The sequence below is a fragment of the Microcaecilia unicolor genome, chromosome 5, assembly GCF_901765095.1.
Source record: "Microcaecilia unicolor chromosome 5, aMicUni1.1, whole genome shotgun sequence".
Classification (NCBI taxonomy): Eukaryota; Metazoa; Chordata; class Amphibia; order Gymnophiona; family Siphonopidae; genus Microcaecilia; species Microcaecilia unicolor.
This window is the reverse complement of record NC_044035.1, coordinates 336,590,178-336,613,014: the sequence shown is the minus strand read 5'-3', so window position 1 is coordinate 336,613,014 and position 22,837 is coordinate 336,590,178. Positions and strand designations below refer to the sequence as shown.

Genomic DNA, 22,837 nt, shown 5'->3' with positions numbered 1-22,837 from the left:
CCTGTTTTGACTCCCTGGCTTTCATGAAAAGCGAAGATACTTACCTGTAGCAGGTATTCTCCGAGGACAGCAGGCTGATTGTTCTCACACTTGGATCGACGTCCACGTCGGCCCAGGATCGGAAGTTTTGCTAGCAAAAATCTCAAAAATCTTCCAGAGTCTTCTGGTGCGCGAGCGGCACGCACCGCACATGCGTGGACTGGTTTCCCGCCCGTCGCGTGAGTAAGGACCTCAGTGTAGTCCAAAAGCAAGAGGAGAACAATGAACAACTCCAAAGGGGAGGAGGGCGGGTTTGTGAGAACAATCAGCCTGCTGTCCTCGGAGAATACCTGCTACAGGTGTAAACTCCCTCCTTCCTCAGCAGGGCCGGGTCACCTTCCCGGGCTCAACACTCCACTCTCAGCCACAGTAAGTAAACACCTCCACAATGCCAGTTGAGGGGGGAAAAAATCCCTCTTATTGCAGTCCACATTCACAGTTCATGAGCAAGTTTAGGTACACCCCCACCCACAGTCTCAAAACCTGTTAAAGCAGTCCCAGTACTTTAAGAGTCCTCTGCCCACCCGTAAGCAATGGATAGGCTTCTCCTCTTTCTTCCAAAATAAACACTTTTACCTCCAGTCCTCTGCAGTAACAGCTCAATGCTGTCCTCTTCCCAGTCAGGAACCTCAGTCCTTGAGGCTCCCTGCCAGAGCAGTGTTCCTCCCTCTGCACAGCAACAAACAACCCTGTGGCCTCCCACAAACTGCCCTTTTCTTTATGCCAAAGTCATTTATCTGAACTCCTCCACCTCCATATGTTCCTCCCCACCGGGTGTAACAGCAGGTAGATCTGTCTCACTCGCTTCCCATTCCATGTCCTTCCTCTCCTCTCTCTCCCTTCTCTTCAAAGACTCCAGAAAAGCAGCCCTCTCTTTCTCGCAGGTGGCAGGAATTATGTATTGACTAGTAAAACATGCCCGTATCTGGAGCAAATGAAACTGGCGCTAGCAAGGTTTTCCTCCCGAACCTCCCCCCTTACCCACCCCTTCGGCGTTGTAAAGCCACTGACCTCGTCAACGCACGCCACCTTCATCCACTGACGCCATTGCTCCGCCCTCGATCTGACGCCATTGCTCCGCCCTCGACGTCATCACGTTTGACGCGAGGGTGGGGCCCAGACACAGTGATTTTGGTGGCTTCACCACCATGAACCCTTCGAACCCGAAGGAAGTGCCCGCAGGAAGTGACACTGACGTCAGTGTCCTCAGAACGTTGAGGGTGAGTTTTATTATATGGGATTCTTAAGCCAGGGGAACTGATTTCCCTGGTTCATGCGCCCCTTCTGGTAACTACTGCCTCTCCATTCCCCTCACTGCTGCTGCTGATGCCGGCTCCTGGAAGGGGAATCCGACCCGGGGTTTGGGTTCCACCCCCTCCCCTACTGGATTCTGGGTATGGTAGTTCTGGCTCTATTGGCTTCAAGGGGAGTTCCCAGGGTCTTATCCTCTTACACAGGTAAGAATCTTAGCTTTCTCCGAGGACAAGCAGGCTGCTTGTTCTCACACTTGAGGTATCCCTAGCTGCCAGGCTCACTGAAAACAATGAACATAAGTACATAAGTAATGCCGTACTGGGAAAAGACCAAGGGTCCATCGAGCCCAGCATCCTGTCCACGACAGCGGCCAATCCAGGCCAAGGGCACCTGGCAAGCTTCCCAAACGTACAAACATTCTATACATGTTATTCCTGGAATTTTGGATTTTTCCAAGTCCGTTTAGTAGCGGTTTATGGACTTGTCCTTTAGGAAACCGTCTAACCCCTTTTTAAACTCTGCTAAGCTAACCGCCTTCACCACTTTCTCCGGCAACGAATTCCAGAGTTTAATTACACGTTGGGTGAAGAAAAATTTTCTCCGATTTGTTTTAAATTTACTACACTGTAGTTTCATCGCATGCCCCCTAGTCCTAGTATTTTTGGAAAGCGTGAACAGAAGCTTCACATCCACCTGTTCCACTCCACTCATTATTTTATATATCTCTATCATGTCTCCCCTCAGCCGTCTCTTCTCCAAGCTGTATAGCCCTAGCCTCCTTAGTCTTTCTTCATAAGGAAGTCGTCCCATCCCCGCTATCATTTTAGTCGCCCTTCGCTGCACCTTTTCCAATTCTACTATATCCTTCTTGAGATGCGGCGACCAGAATTGAACACAATACTCAAGGTGCGGTCGCACCATGGAGCGATACAACGGCATTATAACATCCTCACACCTGTTTTCCATACCTTTCCTAATAATACCCAACATTCTATTCGCTTTCTTAGCCGCAGCAGCACACTGAGCAGAAGGTTTCAGTGTGTTATCGACGACGACACCCAGATCCCTTTCTTGGTCCGTAACTCCTAACGTGGAACCTTGCATGACGTAGCTATAATTCGGGTTCTTTTTTCCCACATGCATCACCTTGCACTTGCTCACATTAAACATCATCTGCCATTTAGCCGCCCAGTCTCCCAGTCTTGTAAGGTCCTCTTGTAATTTTTCACAATCCTGTCGTGATTTAACGACTTTGAATAACTTTGTGTCATCAGCAAATTGGGCCTTGCAACGGCGAGGACATAACAGAGATTTACCTGAAAAGAAACACAACTAAGTGAGAGTGCTGCCTGAAACAGAACAGAAATGGGCCTAGGAGGGTGGAGTTGGATTCTAAACCCCGAACAGATTCTGCAGCACCAACTGCCCAAACCGACTGTCACGTCGGGTAACCTGCTGAACGCAGTAGTGAGATGTGAATGTGTGGACCGATGACCACGTTGCAGCCTTGCAATCTCTTCAACAGAAGCTGACTTCAAGTGAGCCACTGACACAGCCATGGCTCTGACATTATGAGCCGTGACATGGCCCTCGAAAGTCAGCCCAGCTTGGGCATAAGTAAAGGATATGCAATCCGCTAGCCAATTAGAGATTGTGCGTTTTCCGATGCCGACTCCCCTCCTGGTGGGATCAAAAGAAACAAACAACTGGGTGGACTGTCTATAGGGCTTTGTCCGCTCCACATAAAAGGTCAATGCTCTCTTACAGTCCAAGGTGTGCAACTTGTCTTCACCAGGGCGGGTATGTGGACGGGGAAAAAAATGTTTACAAGACAATTGACTGGTTCAGATGGAACTCCGACACCACCTTCGGCAAGAACTTAGGGTGAGTGCAGAGGACTACTCTGTTATGATGAAACTTGATATAAGGTGCATGCATTACCAGGGCCTGGAGCTCACTGATTCTACAAGCTGAAGTAACAGACACCAAGAAAATGACCTTCCAGGTCAAGTACCTCAAATGGCAGGAATTCATTGGCTCAAAAGGAGCTTTCATCAGCTGGGTGAGAACGACGTTGAGATCCCATGACACTGGTGGAGGTTTGACCGGGGGCTTTGACAAAAGCAAACCTCTCACGAAGCGAACAACTAAAGGCTGTCCAGAGGTAGGCTTACCCTCTACACATTGATAAGCACTAATTGCACTAAGGTGAACTCTTACGGAATTGGTCTTGAGACCAGACTCTGATAAGTGTAGAAGGTATTCAAGCAGGGTCCGTGTAGGACAAGAAAAAGGATCTAGGGCCTTGCTGTCACACCAGACAGCAAACCTCCTCCATTTGAAAGAATAACACTTTTTCGTGAAATCTTTCCTGGAAGCAAGCAAGACTCGGGAGACACCCTCTGAAAGACCTAAAGAGGCAATTTCTAAGCTCTCAACATTCAGGCTGTGAGAGCCAGAGACTGGAGGTTGGGATGTAGAAGTGACCCCTCGTTCTGGGTGATGAGGGTCGGAAAACACTCCAAATCTCCACGGTTCTTCGGAGAACTCCTCCAGAAGAAGAGGGAACCAGATCTGACGAGGCCAGAAGGGAGCAACCAGGATCATTGTTCTGCGGTCTTGCTTGAGTTTCAGCAAAGTCTTCACTACTAGAGGTATGGGAGGATACGCATACAGAAGGCCTGTCCCCCAATGCAGGAGACAGGCTAGTCTGTCGTGGGCCTGAAGTCTGGAACAGAATTGAGGGACTTTGTGATTGATCTGAGTGGCAAAAAGATCAACCGAGGGGGTGCCCCATGCTCGGAAGATCTTGTGGACAACGCCCATGTTTAGCAACCACTCGTGAGGTTGCATGATCCTGCTCAACCTGTTGGCCAGACTGTTGTTTACGCCTGCCAGATACATGGCTTGGAGAAACATGCCGTGACGGTGCACCCAAAGCCACATCCGGACGGCTTCCTGACACAGAGGGCGAGATCCGGTGCCCCCCTACTTGTTGGTGTAATACATAGCAACCTGATTGTCTGTCTGAATCAGAATGACTTGGTTGGACAGCCGATCTCTGAAAGCCTTGAGAGAGTTCCAGATCGCTTGTAATTCCAGGAGGTTGATCTGAAGACCCTTTTCCGGAAAAGACCAAGCTCCTTGAGTATGAAGCCCATCTACATGAGCTCCCCACCCTAGGAGGGATGCATCCGTCGTCAACACTTTTTGTGGTTGAGAAATTTGGAAACGACGTCCCAAGGTCAAATTGGATCGAATGGTCCACCACTGAAACTGCAAAAGTCAGTGGAGAGATGGATCACATCCTCTAGATCCCCTGTGGCCTGGCACCACTGGGAAGCTAGGGTCCATTAAGCTGATTTCATATGTAGGCGTGCCATGGGAGTTACATGAACTGTGGAGGCCATGTGACCTAAGAGTCTCAACATCTGTTGAGCTGTGATCTGTTGAGACGCTCGAGCCATGGACACGAGGGCCAGGAGATTGTCTGCCCTTGCATGGGGAAGATAAGCTTGACACGTCCGTGTGTCCAACAGAGCTCCAATGAACTCCAATTTTTGAACCAGGATGAGATGGGACTTGGGATAATTGATCACGAACCCCAGTAGCTCTAGCACTCGACTAACCATCTGCATAGATTGTAGAGCAGACTGGAAGGAGGTCAGCAAGAATTTGAAATGTATGAAGTCAGCATGGGCACGGGATTTCAGTCAAAGGCATTCAGCAAAGCAGGCACAGGAACGTAGGTAGCGGATTCTAGAGGTCAGCCAAGGCTGGGGTATGGTACGTTTTTCAGAACGGGGAATGGGAGGAGCGAGAGTATCCAGAGCAGAGGAGAGAATAGTATTATAGGAAGAGACAGCCTCATTGACAGACTTGGATAACATAGTGGTAGAGAAGAGATTTGAAACACTGGAGGACAGAGTAGAAGGGTCAATAGCCTGAAGATTCCTAAATGTATTGGTTAAGATTGGACGGGACTGGGGAGGAGGGTGTTTAAGTGTGAAATTTATCAGATGATGGTCAGACAGGGAAAGAGTTGAGGCACAGAAATTGGAGAGAGAGCAGTTTAAGAAGAGGATAAGATCAAGACAGTGGCTATTCTGGTGAGTGGGGGCAGTGGAGCACAGTTGAAGATTGAAAGAGGATGTTAAAGGAGCATAAGAATCAGAGGGATCATTAGCATGAATGTTAAAATCCCCAAGAATGAGGGAAGGAAATGAAGAGCCCTAACCTCTTTAGCCTTTTCTCGTATCAGAGGAGTTCCATCCCCTTTATGATTTTGGTCGTTCCTCCTTGAACCTTTTCTGATTCCACTATATCTTTTTTGAGATACGACGACCAGAATTGAACTATATACTCAAGGTGAGGTCACACTATGGAGCGGTACAGAGGCATTATATTATTCTTAGTCTCATTTACTATCCCTTTCCTAATAATGCCTAGCATCCAGTTTGCTTTTTTTGGCTTTTCTTGGGTGCTGACTTCCAAGGTGGACCCTAGCATCAGGTAACTATGATCCAGATTATTCTTCCCAATGTGCAGCACTTTGCATTTGTCCACATTAAAATTCATCTGCCATTTAGATGCTCTGTATTTCAATTTCCTAAGGTCTTCCTGCAATTTTTCACAGTCCGCATGTGCTTTAACAACTTTGAATAGTCTTGTGTCATCTGCACATTTAATCACCTCACTCATCGTTCCAATTTCCAGATCATTTATAAATATGTTAAATAGCACCGGTTCCAGTACAGATACCTGCGGCACTCCACTATTCACCCTCCTCCATTGAGAAAAATGGCCATTTAACCCTACCCTCTGTTTTCTGTCCAATAACCAATTCCTAATCCACATGGCCTCCTATCCCACGACTTTTTCATTTTTTCAGAAGTCTCTCATGAGGAACTTTGTCAAAAACTTTCTGATACTCTAGATACACTACATAAACCGGTTCACCTTTATCCACGTGTTTATTCACGCCTTCAAAGAAATGAAGCAAATTGGTGAGGCAAGACTTCCCTTGGCTGAACCCATGCTGACTCTGCCCCATTAAACCATGTTTGCCTATGTGTTCTATAATTTTATCCTTTATAATAATTTCAACTATTTTGCCCAGCACTGAAGTCAGGATTACCAGTCTGTAATTTCCCGGATTACCCTCCAATCTTCAGGTACTACAGATGATTTTAATTACAGATCACTAACAGCAGATCAGCAATTTCATGTTTGATTTCTTTCAGTACTCTAGGGTGCATTCCATCCGGTCCAGGTGATTTATTAATCTTTAATTTGTCGATTTAGCTCAGTATCTCTTCCAGGTTCATAGAGATTTCTTTCAGTTCCTCTGCATCGTTACCCTCGAAAAACATTTCTGGTACAGGTAGATTTCTTATATCTTCTTCCGTAAAGACCAAAGCAAAGAACTCATTCAGTCTCTGCTATGGCCTTGTCCTCCCCGATCATGCTCTTTCATGATCTAACAGTCCCACAGATTCCCTCACAGGTTTTCTGCTTCTGGTATAACTGAAAACGTTGTTACTAGATGAGTTTTTGCCTCTGTGGCAAGTTTCTTGCCATAGTCTCTTTTAGCCTTCTCTATCAATGCTTAGCATCTAACTTGCCAGTGCTTATGTCACTTCTTATTTTCTTCATTCGGGTTCTTTTCCATTCTTTGAAGGATGTTCTTTTGGCTCTAATTGCCTCTTTCACTTCACCTTTTAATCATGCTGGCTGCCATTTGCTCTTCTTTCCAACCTTGTTAATATATGGAATACATTTGGTCTGGGCTTCCAAGATGGCATTTTTAAACAACATCCCTGCCTGATTTAAAGTCCTAACCTTTGCAGACAATCCTTTAAGCTTCTTTTTAACCATCCTATTCATATTACCACAGTCACCCTTTCAAAAATTAAATGCTGCTACAGTAGATTTCCTTTGTGACTTCACTCCACATATTAGCTCAAATTTGATCATGGTATCCTAGCAGACCCCACACCGCTACCTCTCATACTATGCCCTGCATTCCACCAAGGGCTATATCTAAAATGGCTCCCCCCCTTGTTGGTTCCTGGACCTGTTGTTCCAAAAGGCAGTCATTTATTATGTCTAGGAATTTTACCTTCCTAGTTCTCCCTGATGTAATATTTACCCAATCAATATTGGGGTAATTGAAATCACCTGTTAGTATACTGCTGTCCAGTTTGCCAGCCTTTCTAATTTCTGTAAACATTTCATTATTTCTCTGTTCATTCTGTCCTGCTGGTTGGTATTATAGCCCTACCAGTATAGAATTTCTGTTTATTTTGTTTGACTTAATTCCCTCTAGCATATAGGGCAACTCCCCCTTCCCAAATTTGATTCACTCTATCATTGTGATATAATTTTACCCTATTAAAATATCCCACTGATTGTCCTCCTTCCACCAGGTCTCTGAAATACCTATTATAATCTACCTCTTCATTTAATGCTATATATTCTAGCTCTCCCATTTTATTGGTTAGGCTTCTAGCATTTGTATACAGACACTTCAAATTGTGTTTTTTCCTTGCATCTATAAGCTGCTTTTCTCACAAGTTCTCACCTACTCAAAGCCTCTCTCTGTCTGAAGTTCTGTCTGAGGAGGCAGGATGCAACAAAGAGAGGGTTTGGGCAGGTACGAGGGAGCATGCTTTCAGTACTGCAGCATTAAATGCAAGTTCAGAGGGCCACGAGGGAAAGGTAGAAGGAGAGTCAGTTGAGATAAGTTAGGGTGTGCAAGGGGGAACTGCAGGAGTGTGGGGAGAGGCAGGCAGAGATGCCAGAAGAAAGAGGAAGAGCAGGGCAGGTCAAACCCAGTAAGCGGGGTAAGCACCGCAGGGGGGCGCCTGCCTTCAAAGGCGCCGCTGCGGCGCCATACCGTGCCGCCCTTGGTGCTTTAAATCTTTAATTTACCTCAGTTCCAGCAGCCGAGTCATTTGAAAGCCCTGCCCCGTCTCTAGCCTTCCCTCCCTTCGTGAGTTCGTTCTGCAGTCCCGCCTTCTGATGTCATTTCCTGGAGGGCGGGGCCCTGAGGGAACGAACTCACGAAGGGAGGGAAGGCTAGAGACGGGGCAGGGCTTTCAAATGACGCGGCTGCTGGAATGGAGGTAAATTAAAGATTTAAAGCACCAAGGGCGGCGGGGGATGGGGCGAAGGAGAATCGCTGGACAGAGGCAGGGTGGGAGAAGAGAGAAAGGAGGTGCTGGGGGGGGGGGGGGCGCGGGCGCCAACTCATAGTCTGCAGGGGAGCACCAGAGACCCTAGGACCGGCCCTGAGGAAGAGAAAGAGAGAGAGAGAGAGAAACGTGGACCACAGGGGGCTGCAGGAGTGCAGGTAGATGCTGGAAGGAAGACAACTTATAGATGTCAGAGCATGGGAGAGGGAATAAAGGAAATGAGAAAGATGCAAAAAAAAAAAAAAATGAGTAGGAAGTCTGATGAGTTAATCTCATTAAATTTATTGCAAATTAAAATTTAACAAATTTATCATGCAATAAATATGCAGCCCTAATAAAAACAAAATGAAAAAAAAACCTGCAATATAAAGAAAATATGCTTGCTGGCACATCCCTAATGGCGCGGTACGATTCTCAAACAAGTCTTGAAGTACCTAAACTGGAGTCACTTTCTGCTGAGCTCCATCACTGACATCACCTATGTGGGAGAACCTGACCATCCTGCTTGTCCTCTTGCACAGAAAAAGTAATAACCACTACACCCAATATCGATACGGTATTTAAAAGACTGGCAACCCTACTCAATCATTTGGGCCATATGCTGAATAAATTCTTGTTGTTTTGCCCCTTTCCACTTTAACCCCCCCTCCCCCAAGTGATAAATCTATAAAGAGACATACTCAACAAAATAGATGTGTCCATTTTCATCACTTTCCTGCTCCCATCCATATGGCAGATCTAGAGAAGAAGAAAACGCAGTGTGTTTACTGAATATCAGTGTGGTTCATCTATGCTTGTTAACAGTACTATAGTAAATATTGACCAAAAGCTTGGTAACCACAAACTCTAATATACATCTTCATGTGCCTCAAGTAAAAAGTCTATTAACATCAATTCTAGTTTTCAATCTATTTTTTTTTACCTCTGTGCTAACATTTTATACTTTGAATGTAATAGGCTCTCAAGACAAATCCCTCCTTTCAGTACCCTTCTCCACCACCGCCAACTCTAGGCTCCGCCCTTTCTGCCTCGCCTCACCCTATGCTTGGAACAGACTCCCTGAGCCCATACGCCAGGCCCCCTCCTTGCCCGTCTTCAAATCATTGCTCAAAGCCCACCTCTTCAATGTCGCTTTCGGCACCTAATCACAACACTTCTACTCAGGAAATCTAGACTACCCCAACTTGACATTTCGTCCTTTAGATTGTAAGCTCTTCTGAGCAGGGACCGTCCTTAGTTACTAATTTGTACAGCGCTGCGCAACCCTAGTAGCGCTCTAGAAATGTTAAGTAGTAGTAGTAGTTATATGCAAAAAAAACAGTGAAGTAAAAAATTATGCTAAAATTGAAGTAAAAAATAATAGTAGCAATAAACCAAAAGTAATGCATTAAAATGAATGCCAAAACAAAACTTTATTTTCATTTTAACTTCAGTGTTAAAACGAAAACGAAGACATTAACTACACCGCCTTTTTAACTTTGAAGGCTCTCAAGAACAAGGATCCTCAGCACCAGCACCTTAGGATACCCTCCAACATAGAGAGGCCCTCAACCCGGACAGCCCCCACAACCACTTGCTGCCCTCTTCCCCCGAAGGACCAACAAATACTTACCTGGTCTGTGGAAGCATCCTTCTTGGCTCCTCCTCTTCTTTTGTCACCATCTTGGAAAATGGTGGTGTCTGGCTGATGTCAATGACATCACTCAAACCTCAGACGACATCATCAACATCCATCAAACTGATAGTTTCCAAGATGGAGACAGAAGAGCAGCTCTGGAGGATGCTTCACAGACCAGGTACATATTGTTGGCCCTTCGGGAGGAGGGAAAGTAGATAGTTTGAGGGGTCTCTCTATTTCAGCGTGTCTGGGCCAAAGGTGTCACAGAACCTGGGGGTTTTGGGACCCCAACGAGGATCTCATGGAATTTTTTTTTTAACTGAAAACTTTACATCACCTGTAGAGATGCAGTAAAGTTTCTGTGCTATTGAAGAAGTTAAAAAAAAAACTGTTAATGTTTAGAACAATTTGCTGCAATAAAAGCAATACCACAGGAAACATTTTACTGCTAATTACATTACAATCTCTAATGAATCGGACATACAACCTTCATTGAGATTTATTTCCAAGTCACATGATAGTTAATCCAGTGACGTAGCCAGAGGCAGTACTTTGGATGGGCTTTTCCATGCCCCCCCATAGAATAGTTTTTGTTGTTGTTGTTTTTTAACCTTTTGCTCACCTCACTCTCCCCTCTTGCATCCAACATCTCTCCCTCTCTCCCTAATCTCTTGCCTGCAGACTGGCAACTCCCCCGTCTCTGATCCCCTCCCCAATGTACCTGTCTATGCCAGCCCAAGGCTTCCCTCTGTATATCCCACAAGTGAGGAAACAGAAAGTGATGACAGCGAGGGCAGGAAGCAGCAGAGGGAAGCTAGCGCAGGCCCACCCAGGCCCACCTGTAGCTACACCACTGGTTAATCAATCAATCGAATTAGGGGACAATACAAACTGAAAACTATGGGCCTAGGCCAGACTTCCATCCTTTCCTCTTTCAGATTAGTTTTTGGTAATACAGAAATGTACAATACCAACCTCCTACAACCCGTTTTCTTTTGCCAGTTTTGGGATGCTCCCACTGGGTTTTCTCTTCAACATGGCTGTTCAAGGAAAAGGAAAAATGAAGGTTAGGTAAAACAACGTTCCAAAGCAACTATTTATTGTTCAAGCTCCTTACCAGCATTAGACATTCATGCTATTACCACATCACTGAATACGCCGGTACCAGGCTACACTTTTCTGTACATTCAAGAGACCACAACTTATGAGCTCCATTGTCTATCAGTATATCTTTTGTGCGACTACTGACTGACCCCTGATGAAGGTTTTTTCTAAAACCGAAACACGGACCGTGTTGGGTCCTCAATAAAGTTTTTTGGAGCACCTTATCTCTTGTCTTGGATTGATCCCTTGAAGTTGTTTTTCCACTTGTTTCTTTCGTTGTTGGACTTCTGTGGAAATTTTTGGACCTTTTTTGATATTTGCGGTCAACAGAAATTGTACATCTTTGGTTCTCAGATTTCCATTGATCCCAAGCAGTACTGAAAAATGGCGGCAAAAATCAAGCTGCCTTCAAACTTATCTCTCTTTCAATGGTCATTAGCTTCCATAGCTGCCCCGACTACATCAATCCCACCAGGGATTTTAAGGTAGTCCCGGGGAGGGGGGAGAGGGGGGGATACTCTGTTTTGTTTTTTTTTGTACTGCATTTGCAAGTAATACAGTTATGATCTTGCATAGTAGTTTATACGGTAATAGAGTGCTCCAAATAAATGCTTCTGATACAAAATTTTAGCGGGAATTTAAGTCTTTAAATTTGGGATGATAAGTTCCTTGAGTTAGTTAACCTCTCTGTAGAGTTAAGCACTATGGCTTTTAGTTTCAGTTTTCATTAGCTGAGGTCCATGTGTGTAGTGGCTATTTTGCTTGGAGATAAAATACAATCTTTCATAACATGTGGCACTCACACCACTTCCACTGTACACATCGTATTAATTCAAACTGTGACTACAAAATTAACAGTCTGCACAACTCTCTTGTGTTATGACTGGGGATGTGTGAGCCCTTGTGCCCCGACTGAGCACGGAGAAGATGGAGTGACACCGCACTCGGTCAGGCTGCCAGACAACCCCTAGCTTCACCTGGGAAGCGACCGCCGTTCCCCGGGAGTTGAGACCCCAGGTGCAGGCGGCCACCAGGACTTCTGGAACCAGCGGGGTTGCACGACCACTGACCAGACAGGTGGGCAAACAAACACAGTCCAGGAGCCCGTAATCAGCAGAGCAAAGAATAGTCATGAAACAGTCCAAGGTCAAGGCAGACAGAAACACAACGCATAGTCCAGGAACAAGCCAAGGTCAGGAACACAGGAACTGAAGACAAGGAGCACCGGCTTGGAACTCAAACACAATTGAGGCCGAAGCAACGAGGAACTGGAGGCAGGGCTTTAAATAGTATAGGAATTAATCTCAAACATGTGCAGCTGATCCAAGATGGCTGCCCCCATCAGCAGAGATGCCCTACGCCCAAATATGGGCTTCCTTCCTGATGCTAACTAACTCCAAGATGGCTGCCACAACCCGAGATGCCCATCCCAAGATGGCCGACCTATCCTGGAGATACCACAACCCAGATGGCCGGCTATCTCCGCTGGACCGCGCCTCGCCAGCAAATCGGCCGTGCAGGCCTGGAGTCAGGTGAGGAACGTAACATCTTGGAACAAATTCTTTGGCCGCAGTTTTATTTAACAATTCAACAAATAATGTAACAAACCCAGGGCCGGTCTAAGCAACTGCGGGGCCCTGTGCAGACCAGCTCAGTGGGGCCCACATACCCTCTAGCTGCCGCATCTTCCTTAAAATGGCTGCCGAGACTTCCAGCAGCGGCCTCGCAAGACTCCAGAGGAAGTCTCAGGAGGCTGCCGTTGGAAGCCTCGGCGGCCATTTTTAAACAGCAATGCAGCACCAGAGGGGGTCAGCGCCAGCAACAGGCAGGAAATATTGGGGATCTTTCTTGCCCCAAAGACTCCACTAGGCACCCGGTGACTCGGGGGAGAGGAGGCAACGAGTCACATCGCGGCAATGGCGGGGAGAGGGAGGCCCCTGGAGGTTTGGGGCCCTGTGCAACCGCGCCTGTCGACCCTGCCTAAGACCGGCCCTGAACAAACCAGAATTAAATTTAACCTTCCTCCAGGCCGGCCTCCTACTTCCCCTTTTCACTGTCAGCTAGTCAATAACGAACTAGCTGCCCCTGTCAAAACCAGAACTGAATTCATGTTCATCCTCAACAAAATTCCCCCCTTCCTGCGAGACCTGTGGTGTCACCCGGCCTCATAGCTACCTGTGGCGTCTCACACACTAGTATTCTGCACCCCAATAATTCTTTTAAACCCCTTCACCCCATACTAAATGGTCGCCTGGAAGTACACTCTTTCTCACCAAAGCTGCAGGCAACTGAAACCCCATATATCGACTAACAAATCCTGAACCGCATATAAAAATATATCTAACCCAATATCTGATAAATGAATACCATCCGGATGGTAACGTCTGGGACAGTTCACTGTTAACAATTTGTGCATTAGCACCATACCTCCCAAAAAGCCCACAAATTTAGAAACCTCTGCATTCACTCGCGTCCTCAGTCGCTCCACACCTTTAACCCTCCTAGCTTCCAGCCACATGAATCTGGGAATTATTTGCAACCAGACTACCTGAGTACAAAGAAAAGAACATGCAAGTGCAATAGAGTCCTGCTTAATTTGCCTAATCAAATCAATACCATTCACTGTACATAAATCATAAGTACAAAAGTGCATAAGTATTGCCATACTGGGAAAGACCAAAGGTCCATCGAGCCCAGCATCCTGTTTCCAACAGTGGCCAATCCAGGTCACAAATACCCGGCAAGATCCCAAAAATGTACAAAACATTTTATACTGCTTATCCCAGAAATAGTGGATTTTACCCAAGTTCATTTAATAACGGTCTATGGACTTTTCCTTCAGGAAGCCGTCCAAACCTTTCTTAAACTCCGCTAAGCTAACAGTCTTTACCACATTCTCTGGCAACGAATTCCAGAGTTTAATTACAAGTTGAGTGAAGAAAACCTTTCTCCAATTCGTTTTAAATTTACTACATTGTAGCTTCATCGCATGCCCCCTAGTCCTAGTATTTTTGGTAAGCGTGAACAGACGCTTCATATCTACCCGTTCAACTCCACTCATTATTTTATAGACCTCTATCATGTCTCCCCTCAGCCGTCTCTTCTCCAAGCTGAAGAGCCCTAGCCGCTTTAGCCTTTCCTCATAGGGAAGTCGTCCCATCCCCTTTATCATTTTCGTCGCCCTTCTCTGCACATTTTCTAATTCCACTATATCTTTTTTCAGATGCGACGACCAGAATTGAACACAATATTCGAGGTGTGGTCGCACCATGGAGCGATACAAAGACATTATAACATCCTCATTATTGTTTTCCATTCCTTTCCTAATAATACCTAACATTCTATTTGCTTTCTTAGCCGCAGCAGCACACTGTGCAGAAGGTTTCAACGTATCATCAACAACGACACCTAGATCCCTTTCTTGGTCCTAACGTGGAACCTTGCATGACATAGCTATAATTTGGGTCCCTCTTTCCCACATGCATCACTTTGCACTTGCTCACATTAAACGTCATCTGCCATTTAGATGCCCAGTCTTGTAAGGTCCTCTTGTAATTTTTCACAATCCTCCCGTGATTTAACGACTTTGAATAACTTTGTGTCATCAGCAAATTTAATTACCTCACTAGTTACTCCCATCTCTAGGTCATTTATAAATATGTTACCCCACAAATGCATTAAAATCAAATCAGAATAAGAAAAACGTTGAGCCTCCAGCTAAGTCGGAAGCAGCTGGTCCCAATGCATCTCATGAAGTTCCAGCCACTGAATGTTGATGCCCAATGTAGAGAGGCCAAATTTTGACCCCCCCCCCCCCCCCCCCCCCCCCAGCGAGATTCTGCCACATGCTTCCCGGCCCAAAATATGAAGGAGTGCCTGCAAAGCCAGATGCAGATGTCCACGGGCAAAGCACGAAGCACAGAAACTAACAAATAAGAAAAACAAGGTATTAAAAGTGCACATCCCTCACATAGCTCAAATACCTATTGGATGCCCACCACCTCAAGTGGCAAATGAAAGCCGGTGACCCACCCCTCCCAGCAGCAAACAACGCTGCACCAATCCAGAAAGAGTGCATCCCAAATACGGACAGCTACAAACCCGCAAACCCCAAGACTTTGTTTAGCATTGCAGAAAATTGAAAATGACTTCTAGGTGAACCATCAGAATGAACAAGCCAATATAGGCCACAACTGTGCATGAGTAAGCCAACGACACTGGACATATGGCCAAACGAGCCGACCTCTGCAGCTGGAGCCACACACCCTTTCCCAACTGATCAGTCTGGAGTGCCAAATGCGCAAATGAAAATATCGGGGGGGGGGGGGGGGAACGGGACAAAAACACATCAGAAAACAAAAGCGCCATCACGTTCGCCTACTTAGAAGGAGCTACTGACTCACTCTCAGTGCTCCAAAAAAAGCAACTGAAAATGCTAAATGGAAAAGACTCACTTCCAATAAGGATGAACAAATGGGTACTAATGCACCAAATAATGTCTCAAGTTTCATGTACCAACCGCGCCTGGGAAGCAGCTCCCCCTCCCCCCCCCACCCCCAGACATACCCAGACATCAACATCCGAATTAAAAGCGGAAGCCGTGGGGTCAGGTCAACCCCGAAACTTGCAAAGGTCACCCCTGCTAAAGACTGAGTCACCAACCCAGAAGACCGGTCAGCTGATTTAGCAAATAAGACAAAATGATCATCCACTACCAAAACACTCCTCCAAATTGCGGCAACAACAACAAAAAAAGCTGAAAACAGAGCCAACCAGCATAATAAATTCTCTAAGTACTAGTTGGCAATGAATCCTTCAAGAGCGCTTCAAAGAGTCTAGGAATCGCTTCCACAAAGCTGAAGCCAATGCTCAAAAACGCACCCCCTAGAAGTGAGAAACATCAGTAATTTCATTATAGTGTCCAGGAACATGTCGTACTCCTAGTGTAAAATTCAACTTCAGACAAGACAGAACCACCAAACGCAATAGCTCAACCAGAAGTGGGCAACATGCAGCCTTGCCTGAACCATGACAGTACAAAATTACCTTCTGATTCTGCAAACGCTCATCCCATAGCTCCAGCACCACCCACACAGGAAACACTCAAGCAATGCCAAATTTGCACACCATCTCTCCTCCCTCAACCAATCCAGTCACCCATGAGTACACCAAGCCCCCTGTATGCAGAGCCTCCCACTGCACCAGTGTACAACTGGAAATCCATAGCAGACACAGGAGGTGGAGGCCAAACACACACCCCACTGAAACTGGACAAAAAAGTCTGTCATAACTCCTTAAGGGATGTGAACATGATAATACTTCTTGTACACCCTCCTGGTCAAAAGCACCATACGGCGCGAAAAAACCCTGCCCATTGGATTCTCATGAGAAGCAAAGTTAAAACAGTCCACCAAAGGTTGGATTTCACCCACCGTCAACTTCCACTTCTCAAAAGCTGCAATGATCTCTGCTCTCAGCACCTGCACCTTATTACCAGACAATTGGAACTCTAAGCCGCACAGAATCCAGATCAACCCCCCAAAAAACAACTGAGATCATGGCCCTGCCCACAGATTTCTCTTCAGTCAATGGGATACCCAACTCCCATGCCACATCACAAAAAGCAGACAATTGCTCACATTGAACCGGGTGAGTCGCCCCACCAAACAAAAATCGCCCAGATAATGTACAATACATGTACAACCGGAGCGCTGCTTAGTCACCCTGTGGATGAAAGTGGAAAAAGACTCAAAAAAAGTACAGGATACTGAGCACCCCATTAGCATACATTAATCAAAATAAAACCGATGATCAAACTAAAAACCTAATAAATGAAAAGAAGAAGGGTGTACTGGAAGCATTTAAAACTCGATATCTGCCTTCATCATCAGCACACCCTTCAGAAGATGGATACAGCCTTACAGAGAGCACAAATGCTTCAAGGCTTCACTGCCACGGAGTCAGCTTCAGAACGTTCTAAAGCTTTGGGAATGATTTCTCATGAAACACAATGGGGTCCTTTTACAAAGCTGAACTAAAAAGTGGCCTTAGCGCTCCCTTACATGGGTCTTTCCCATGAGCTATTTGTAGTGCAGCAGTAAAATAGCTGATTTTCTAATTTTCGTATTAATGCTGCCATTAGCAGATTCTCCCAATATCTAGTCCAGGGTTTATAGTTCTGATTTCCCCATAGCATACCCTAAGGAAAGCAAGACTACAAGTCCCTGCATGCAATGGGGTAAACCCAGGACTGGATCAGTCCTGTCAGGATCCTGTTGGTAACACAAGCGCCGTGGCCATTATAAAAGATTAGCACATGGGCCCTTATTGCCACCTATTTTGTAGGTGGTAAGGGCTGTAAGCTCCTTTGAGCAGGGACTGTCCTTCTTTGTTAAACTGTACAGCGCTGCATAACCCTAGTAGTGCTTTAGAAGTGTTAAGTAGTAGTATGTACTAATTCTGTGCTGATTACTGCTGAAACGTCCCCCTCGGCAAAAAAAAAAAAAAAGAGAGAGAGAGAGATTTTTTTTTTTTTAGCACATGGGGCACATTTAGATCTTACAGCATTGCTGCCAAGTTACCCAATTCCAAGCTGGATACTTTTAGGCCAGTTCTGATTTTGAGCTTACATCCTAAAGCAGTATGGGATTTCTAGTGCCTGATCCTGCCCATTGAAATCAGGGCTGCAAGTCCCATAATGAACAGGAAAATATAATACCAGGGAACTGACAAGTGCAGCTTATTTCCCCCCCAAGGACAATTCCACCATGCATACCACTGGTCAATGCAGCTTCTGCAAGATTGACCTGGACAAGTGCAGCCCCTGCTAGCAAGGGGGCAACTTTTCCTCTCTTGAGCACTTCAAGGTTTCTAAGAGGAGTCCAGGTGGTCCTGCAGAGCTGGGCAAGGAAGGAAGAGAGGAAGCCTGTCTGCACACAGTCCCCTTACTTGGCATAGTACAGCCATCCGTCCTTTGTGCTCCTCTCCTCCCAACCTGGGGGCAGTTCGTCCTCACTGTCTGTGTCGTCCAGTCCGGCGTATTTCAGCGCTGCCATAGCACTGAATGGGGATGAGAGGGAGAAAGTGTTCACTAACACACAGCCCGCCCGAGGCAAGAGTGGGACTGGGACGTGCAATCACTGAGCCCTATAGGCCACCGTAATACAGGAAGTCGTTGAGCTGCACATGAGGACTCCTGGGAACCAGAGTTTTTTTTCCTGGTTTCCAGGGAAACGTCTCCGGTGACGTCACGACCACGAGCTACCCTGCTGCAGAACAAACAGAATTCCCCTCCCTGGACCAGAAAGACAAGGAGCCACGAGTCGACAGTCAGTCTCTAAGGAGCGTTTTGGTTCATTTTTTTCCTATTTTATAAGCTTGTTTCAATAGTAAAGTAAAGAGGAATAGTTAGTACCCTCCTCATTTTCTTTGATGGGGGAGGGGGGGTTGGTAAAAGATTGGCAGACCCTTAGAATTACTGATCAGTGAAGTTGTATTATTATAATTACTAGAGAAAAAGACCTGTTTCTGTTAGAAATGAAACGGGCCACTAGTAAGGCAATCTCATTTTGCTATGAATGTTTTTACTGGAAGTGTTTTTAGATATTTGCTGTGATGCAAATGAATAATTTCCCAGACTGTTTTATGACTAATCTGATGCATGACAATGAGATGTGTTTTTTTTGTGTTATGTATTTCTGTTGTTTTCATGCTTTGTATTTGTGAGTGATTTGTATGTAAGATTTTATGCAGATTTTAGTAAATTTGTATGTAAGTATGTGTGTTTGGGAGTGTGTGGGGTGGCGGGGGACTTGGAGGGTGTAGTAATTCTTCAGTCTGTATTGTGGCTGGCTGTCATTATTGAAGCAGTTTTGTGTGTGTCCAATAGAGATTGTGTGTGTTTGTGACAACGTTAGGGTGGGGGGGGGGGGGCGAACTCCTGAACTGGGAGGGGGTGGCAGGGGGCTTGGAGTGGGGTCAGCGTTGCTGAGGGAGGGGATTCGGTGATACAGAGAGAGACAGTGAGTGTCCATCTATCCATGTCCTGCATCAGTGTGTGTGTGTGAGATTGACAGAGAGGGGGGGTGTCACAGAGAGAGATCATGTGTGTGTTTGAAAGTGAGAGAGGGTGCGGCGAAGTCAGAGAGTGGGGGCAAGTGTCTATGTGATTGAGATTGTGTGTGTGGGGGGGAATGTTAAAGGGTGGGGTGTGGCTGGTGAACTGGGAGGGGGTGGCAGGGGCTTGGAGGGGGTTTTGCTCCTGTGCAGAGTAATCCTTCAGTCTGTGTTGTACATAAGTAGTGCCATACTGGGAAAGACCAAAGGTCCATCTAGCCCAGCATCCTGTCACCGACAGTGGCCAATCCAGGTCAAGGGCACCTGGCACGCTCCCCAAACGTAAAAACATTCCAGACAAGTTATACCTAAAAATGCGGAATTTTTCCAAGTCCATTTAATAGCGGTCTATGGACTTGTCCTTTAGGAATCTATCTAACCCCTTTTTAAACTCCGTCAAGCTAACCGCCCGTACCACGTTCTCCGGCAACGAATTCCAGAGTCTAATTACACGTTGGGTGAAGAAAAATTTTCTCCGATTCGTTTTAAATTTACCACACTGTAGCTTCAACTCATGCCCTCTAGTCCTAGTATTTTTGGATAGCGTGAACAGTCGCTTCACATCCACCCGATCCATTCCACTCATTATTTTATACACTTCTATCATATCTCCCCTCAGCCGTCTCTTCTCCAAGCTGAAAAGCCCTAGCCTTCTCAGCCTCTCTTCGTAGGAAAGTCGTCCCATCCCCACTATCATTTTCGTCGCCCTTCGCTGTACCTTTTCCAATTCTACTATATCTTTTTTGAGATACGGAGACCAGTACTGAACACAATACTCCAGGTGCGGTCGCACCATGGAGCGATACAACGGCATTATAACATCCGCACACCTGGACTCCATACCCTTCCTAATAACACCCAACATTCTATTCGCTTTCCTAGCCGCAGCAGCACACTGAGCAGAAGGTTTCAGCGTATCATCGACGACGACACCCAGATCCCTTTCTTGATCCGTAACTCCTAACGCGGAACCTTGCAAGACGTAGCTATAATTCGGGTTCCTCTTACCCACATGCATCACTTTGCACTTGTCAACATTGAACTTCATCTGCCACTTGCACGCCCATTCTCCCAGTCTCGCAAGGTCCTCCTGTAATCGTTCACATTCCTCCTGCGACTTGACGACCCTGAATAATTTTGTGTCATCGGCGAATTTAATTACCTCACTAGTTATTCCCATCTCTAGGTCATTTATAAATACATTAAAAAGCAACGGACCCAGCACAGACCCCTGCGGGACCCCACTAACTACCCTCCTCCACTGAGAATACTGGCCACGCAATCCTACTCTCTGCTTCCTATCTTTCAACCAGTTCTTAATCCATAATAATACCCTACCTCCGATTCCATGACTCTGCAATTTCTTCAGGAGTCTTTCGTGCGGCACTTTGTCAAACGCCTTCTGAAAATCCAGATATACAGGGTATCATTATTCAAGCATGTTTGTATGTATGTGATAGAGATTGTGTGTGTGTGGTTGTGTGAATCTTAGAGGGGGGGTGCAGGACGGCCAAACTTGGAGGGGGTGTCGGGGGGCAGGACGGCCGAACTGGGAGGGGGTGGCGGGGGGCTTGGAAGGGGGTCAGCGTTGCTGGGGGGGGGGTTGCAAGTGTGATAGTTAATCTGTAAGTGACTTGTATGTAAGTATGTGTGTGTGTGTGTGGGGTGGCGGGGGACTTGGAGGGGGTAGTAATCCTTCAGTCTGTGTTGTGGCTGGCTGACATTATTGAAGCAGTTTTGTGTGTGTGCAATAGAGATTGTGTGTGTTTGTGACAATGTTAGAGGGGGGGCCCGGACTTCTGAATTGGGAGGTGGTGGTAGGGGGCTTGGAGGGGGGTCAGCGTTGCTGGGGAGGGGATTCGGTGATTCAGAGAGAGACAGTGAGTGTCCATCTATCCATGTCCTGCATCAGTGTGTGTGTGTGTGAGATTGACAGAGAGGGGGGGAGGCGTGTGTGTGTGTCACACAGAGAGATCATGTGTGTCACAGAGAGAGATCGTGTGTGTGTTTGAAAGTGAGAGAGGATGCGGCAAAGTCGGAGGGTGGGGGCAAGTGTCTGTGTGTGTGTGATAGAGATTGTGTGTTTGAGAATGTTAAAGGGTGGGGCGGGGCTGGTGAACTTGGAGGGGGTGGCAGGGGCTTGGAGGGGGTTTTGCTCCTATGCAAAGTAATCCTTCAGTCTGTGGCTGGGTGTCATCATTCAACCATGTTTGTGTGTGTGTGATAGAGATTGTGTGTGTGTGGTTGTGTGAATGTTAAGAGGGGGGGTGCGGGACAGCCAAACTGGGAGGGGTGGCGGCTGGTGAACTGGGAGGGGGTGGCAGGGGCTTGGAGGGGGTTTTGCTCCTATGCAGAGTAATCCTTCAGTCTGTGTTGTGGCTGGCTGTCATTATTCAAGCATGTTTGTGTGTGTGTGATAGAGATTGTGTGTGTGTTTGTGTGAATGTTAGGGGGGGGTGCGGGATGGCCGAACTGGGAGGGGTGGCGGGGGGCTTGGAGGGGAGGTGCGGGACGCCCGTACTGGGAGGAGGTGGCGGGAGGTTTGGAGGGGGGTCAGCGTTGTTGAGGGGGGTATGGTGCAAGTGTGAGAGGGTGGGGCTAACTGGGAGCGTGGGTGTGTGGCGGTGCAGGCGCGTTGGGAGAGACCGTGGGCTGCTGAACTGGGAGGGGGTGGCGAGGGGCTTGGAGAGGGGTGCGGGACGCCCGTACTGGGAGGAGGTGGTGGGGGGTTTGGAGGGGGGTCAGCATTACTGGGTGGGGTGCAAGTGCGAGAGGGTGGGGCGAACTGGGAGCGCGGGTGTGTGGCAGTGCAGGCGCGTTGGGGGCAGACCGTGGGCTGCTGAATTGGGAGGGGGTGGCAGGGGGCTTGGAGGGGGTTTTGCAGCTATGCAGAGTAATCCTTCAGTCTGTGTTGTGGCTGGCTTTCACTATTGAAGCATTTTTGAGTGTGTGATACAGATTCTGTGTGTGTGTGAATGTTAGAGGGGGGGTGTGAGACTGCCAAGCTGGGAGGGGGTGGCGGGGGGCTTGGAGGGGGGTCAGCATTGCTGGGGGGGGTGTGGTGAAAGTGTGAGAGGGTGGGGCAAACTCGGAGCGCGGGTGTGTGGCAGTGCAGGCGCGTTGGTGGCAGACCGTTCATACGGTGGCACTCCAGGCTCCCGCGTCTCAGCTGCTGCTGTTCGGATCAGGGTGTCTGCGGGCGGCGGCCGGGACCCAGCTGCTGCTGTTCGGGACGGGGTAACGTTTGTTTGCAGGTTGAGTCCGTTGGCGCCTCATGCTTGAGACGCGTCGAGCTTGTTTCCTAGGCAACACGGTGACGTCACCAGAAGGCTTCAGACATTACGAACCAGGCTTCAACATCCTGGCAGTCAGCTTCAGAACGTGGGAGGTACAAATTATTGTAGTAGATTATTCATGGGAACTGAAAGAATTTTGATTTTCTAAAGCTTTGGGAATGATTTCTTATGAAACACAATGGGGTCCTTTAACAAAGCTGCACTAAAAAGTGGCC

The 22,837-nt window shown here is 47.0% G+C and overlaps 1 protein-coding gene across 2 annotated transcripts in view; it reads right to left on the bottom strand.

Moving 5' to 3' along the window:
* The window catches only part of WWOX (WW domain containing oxidoreductase), a 1,373,934-nt gene extending 1,355,574 nt beyond the window's left edge, over positions 1–18,360 (bottom strand). For both annotated transcript variants that reach the window (XM_030204500.1, XM_030204501.1), the window contains exons 1-3: positions 18,160–18,360; positions 11,083–11,147; positions 9,170–9,227 (exon numbers count right to left, since the gene is read on the bottom strand). In XM_030204500.1, the coding sequence (XP_030060360.1) occupies positions 9,170–9,227; positions 11,083–11,147; positions 18,160–18,266 (230 nt within the window). In that variant the 5' untranslated portion in view covers positions 18,267–18,360. The remainder of the gene's footprint in view (positions 1–9,169; positions 9,228–11,082; positions 11,148–18,159) is intronic.
* Positions 18,361–22,837: the final 4,477 nt, after the last annotated feature.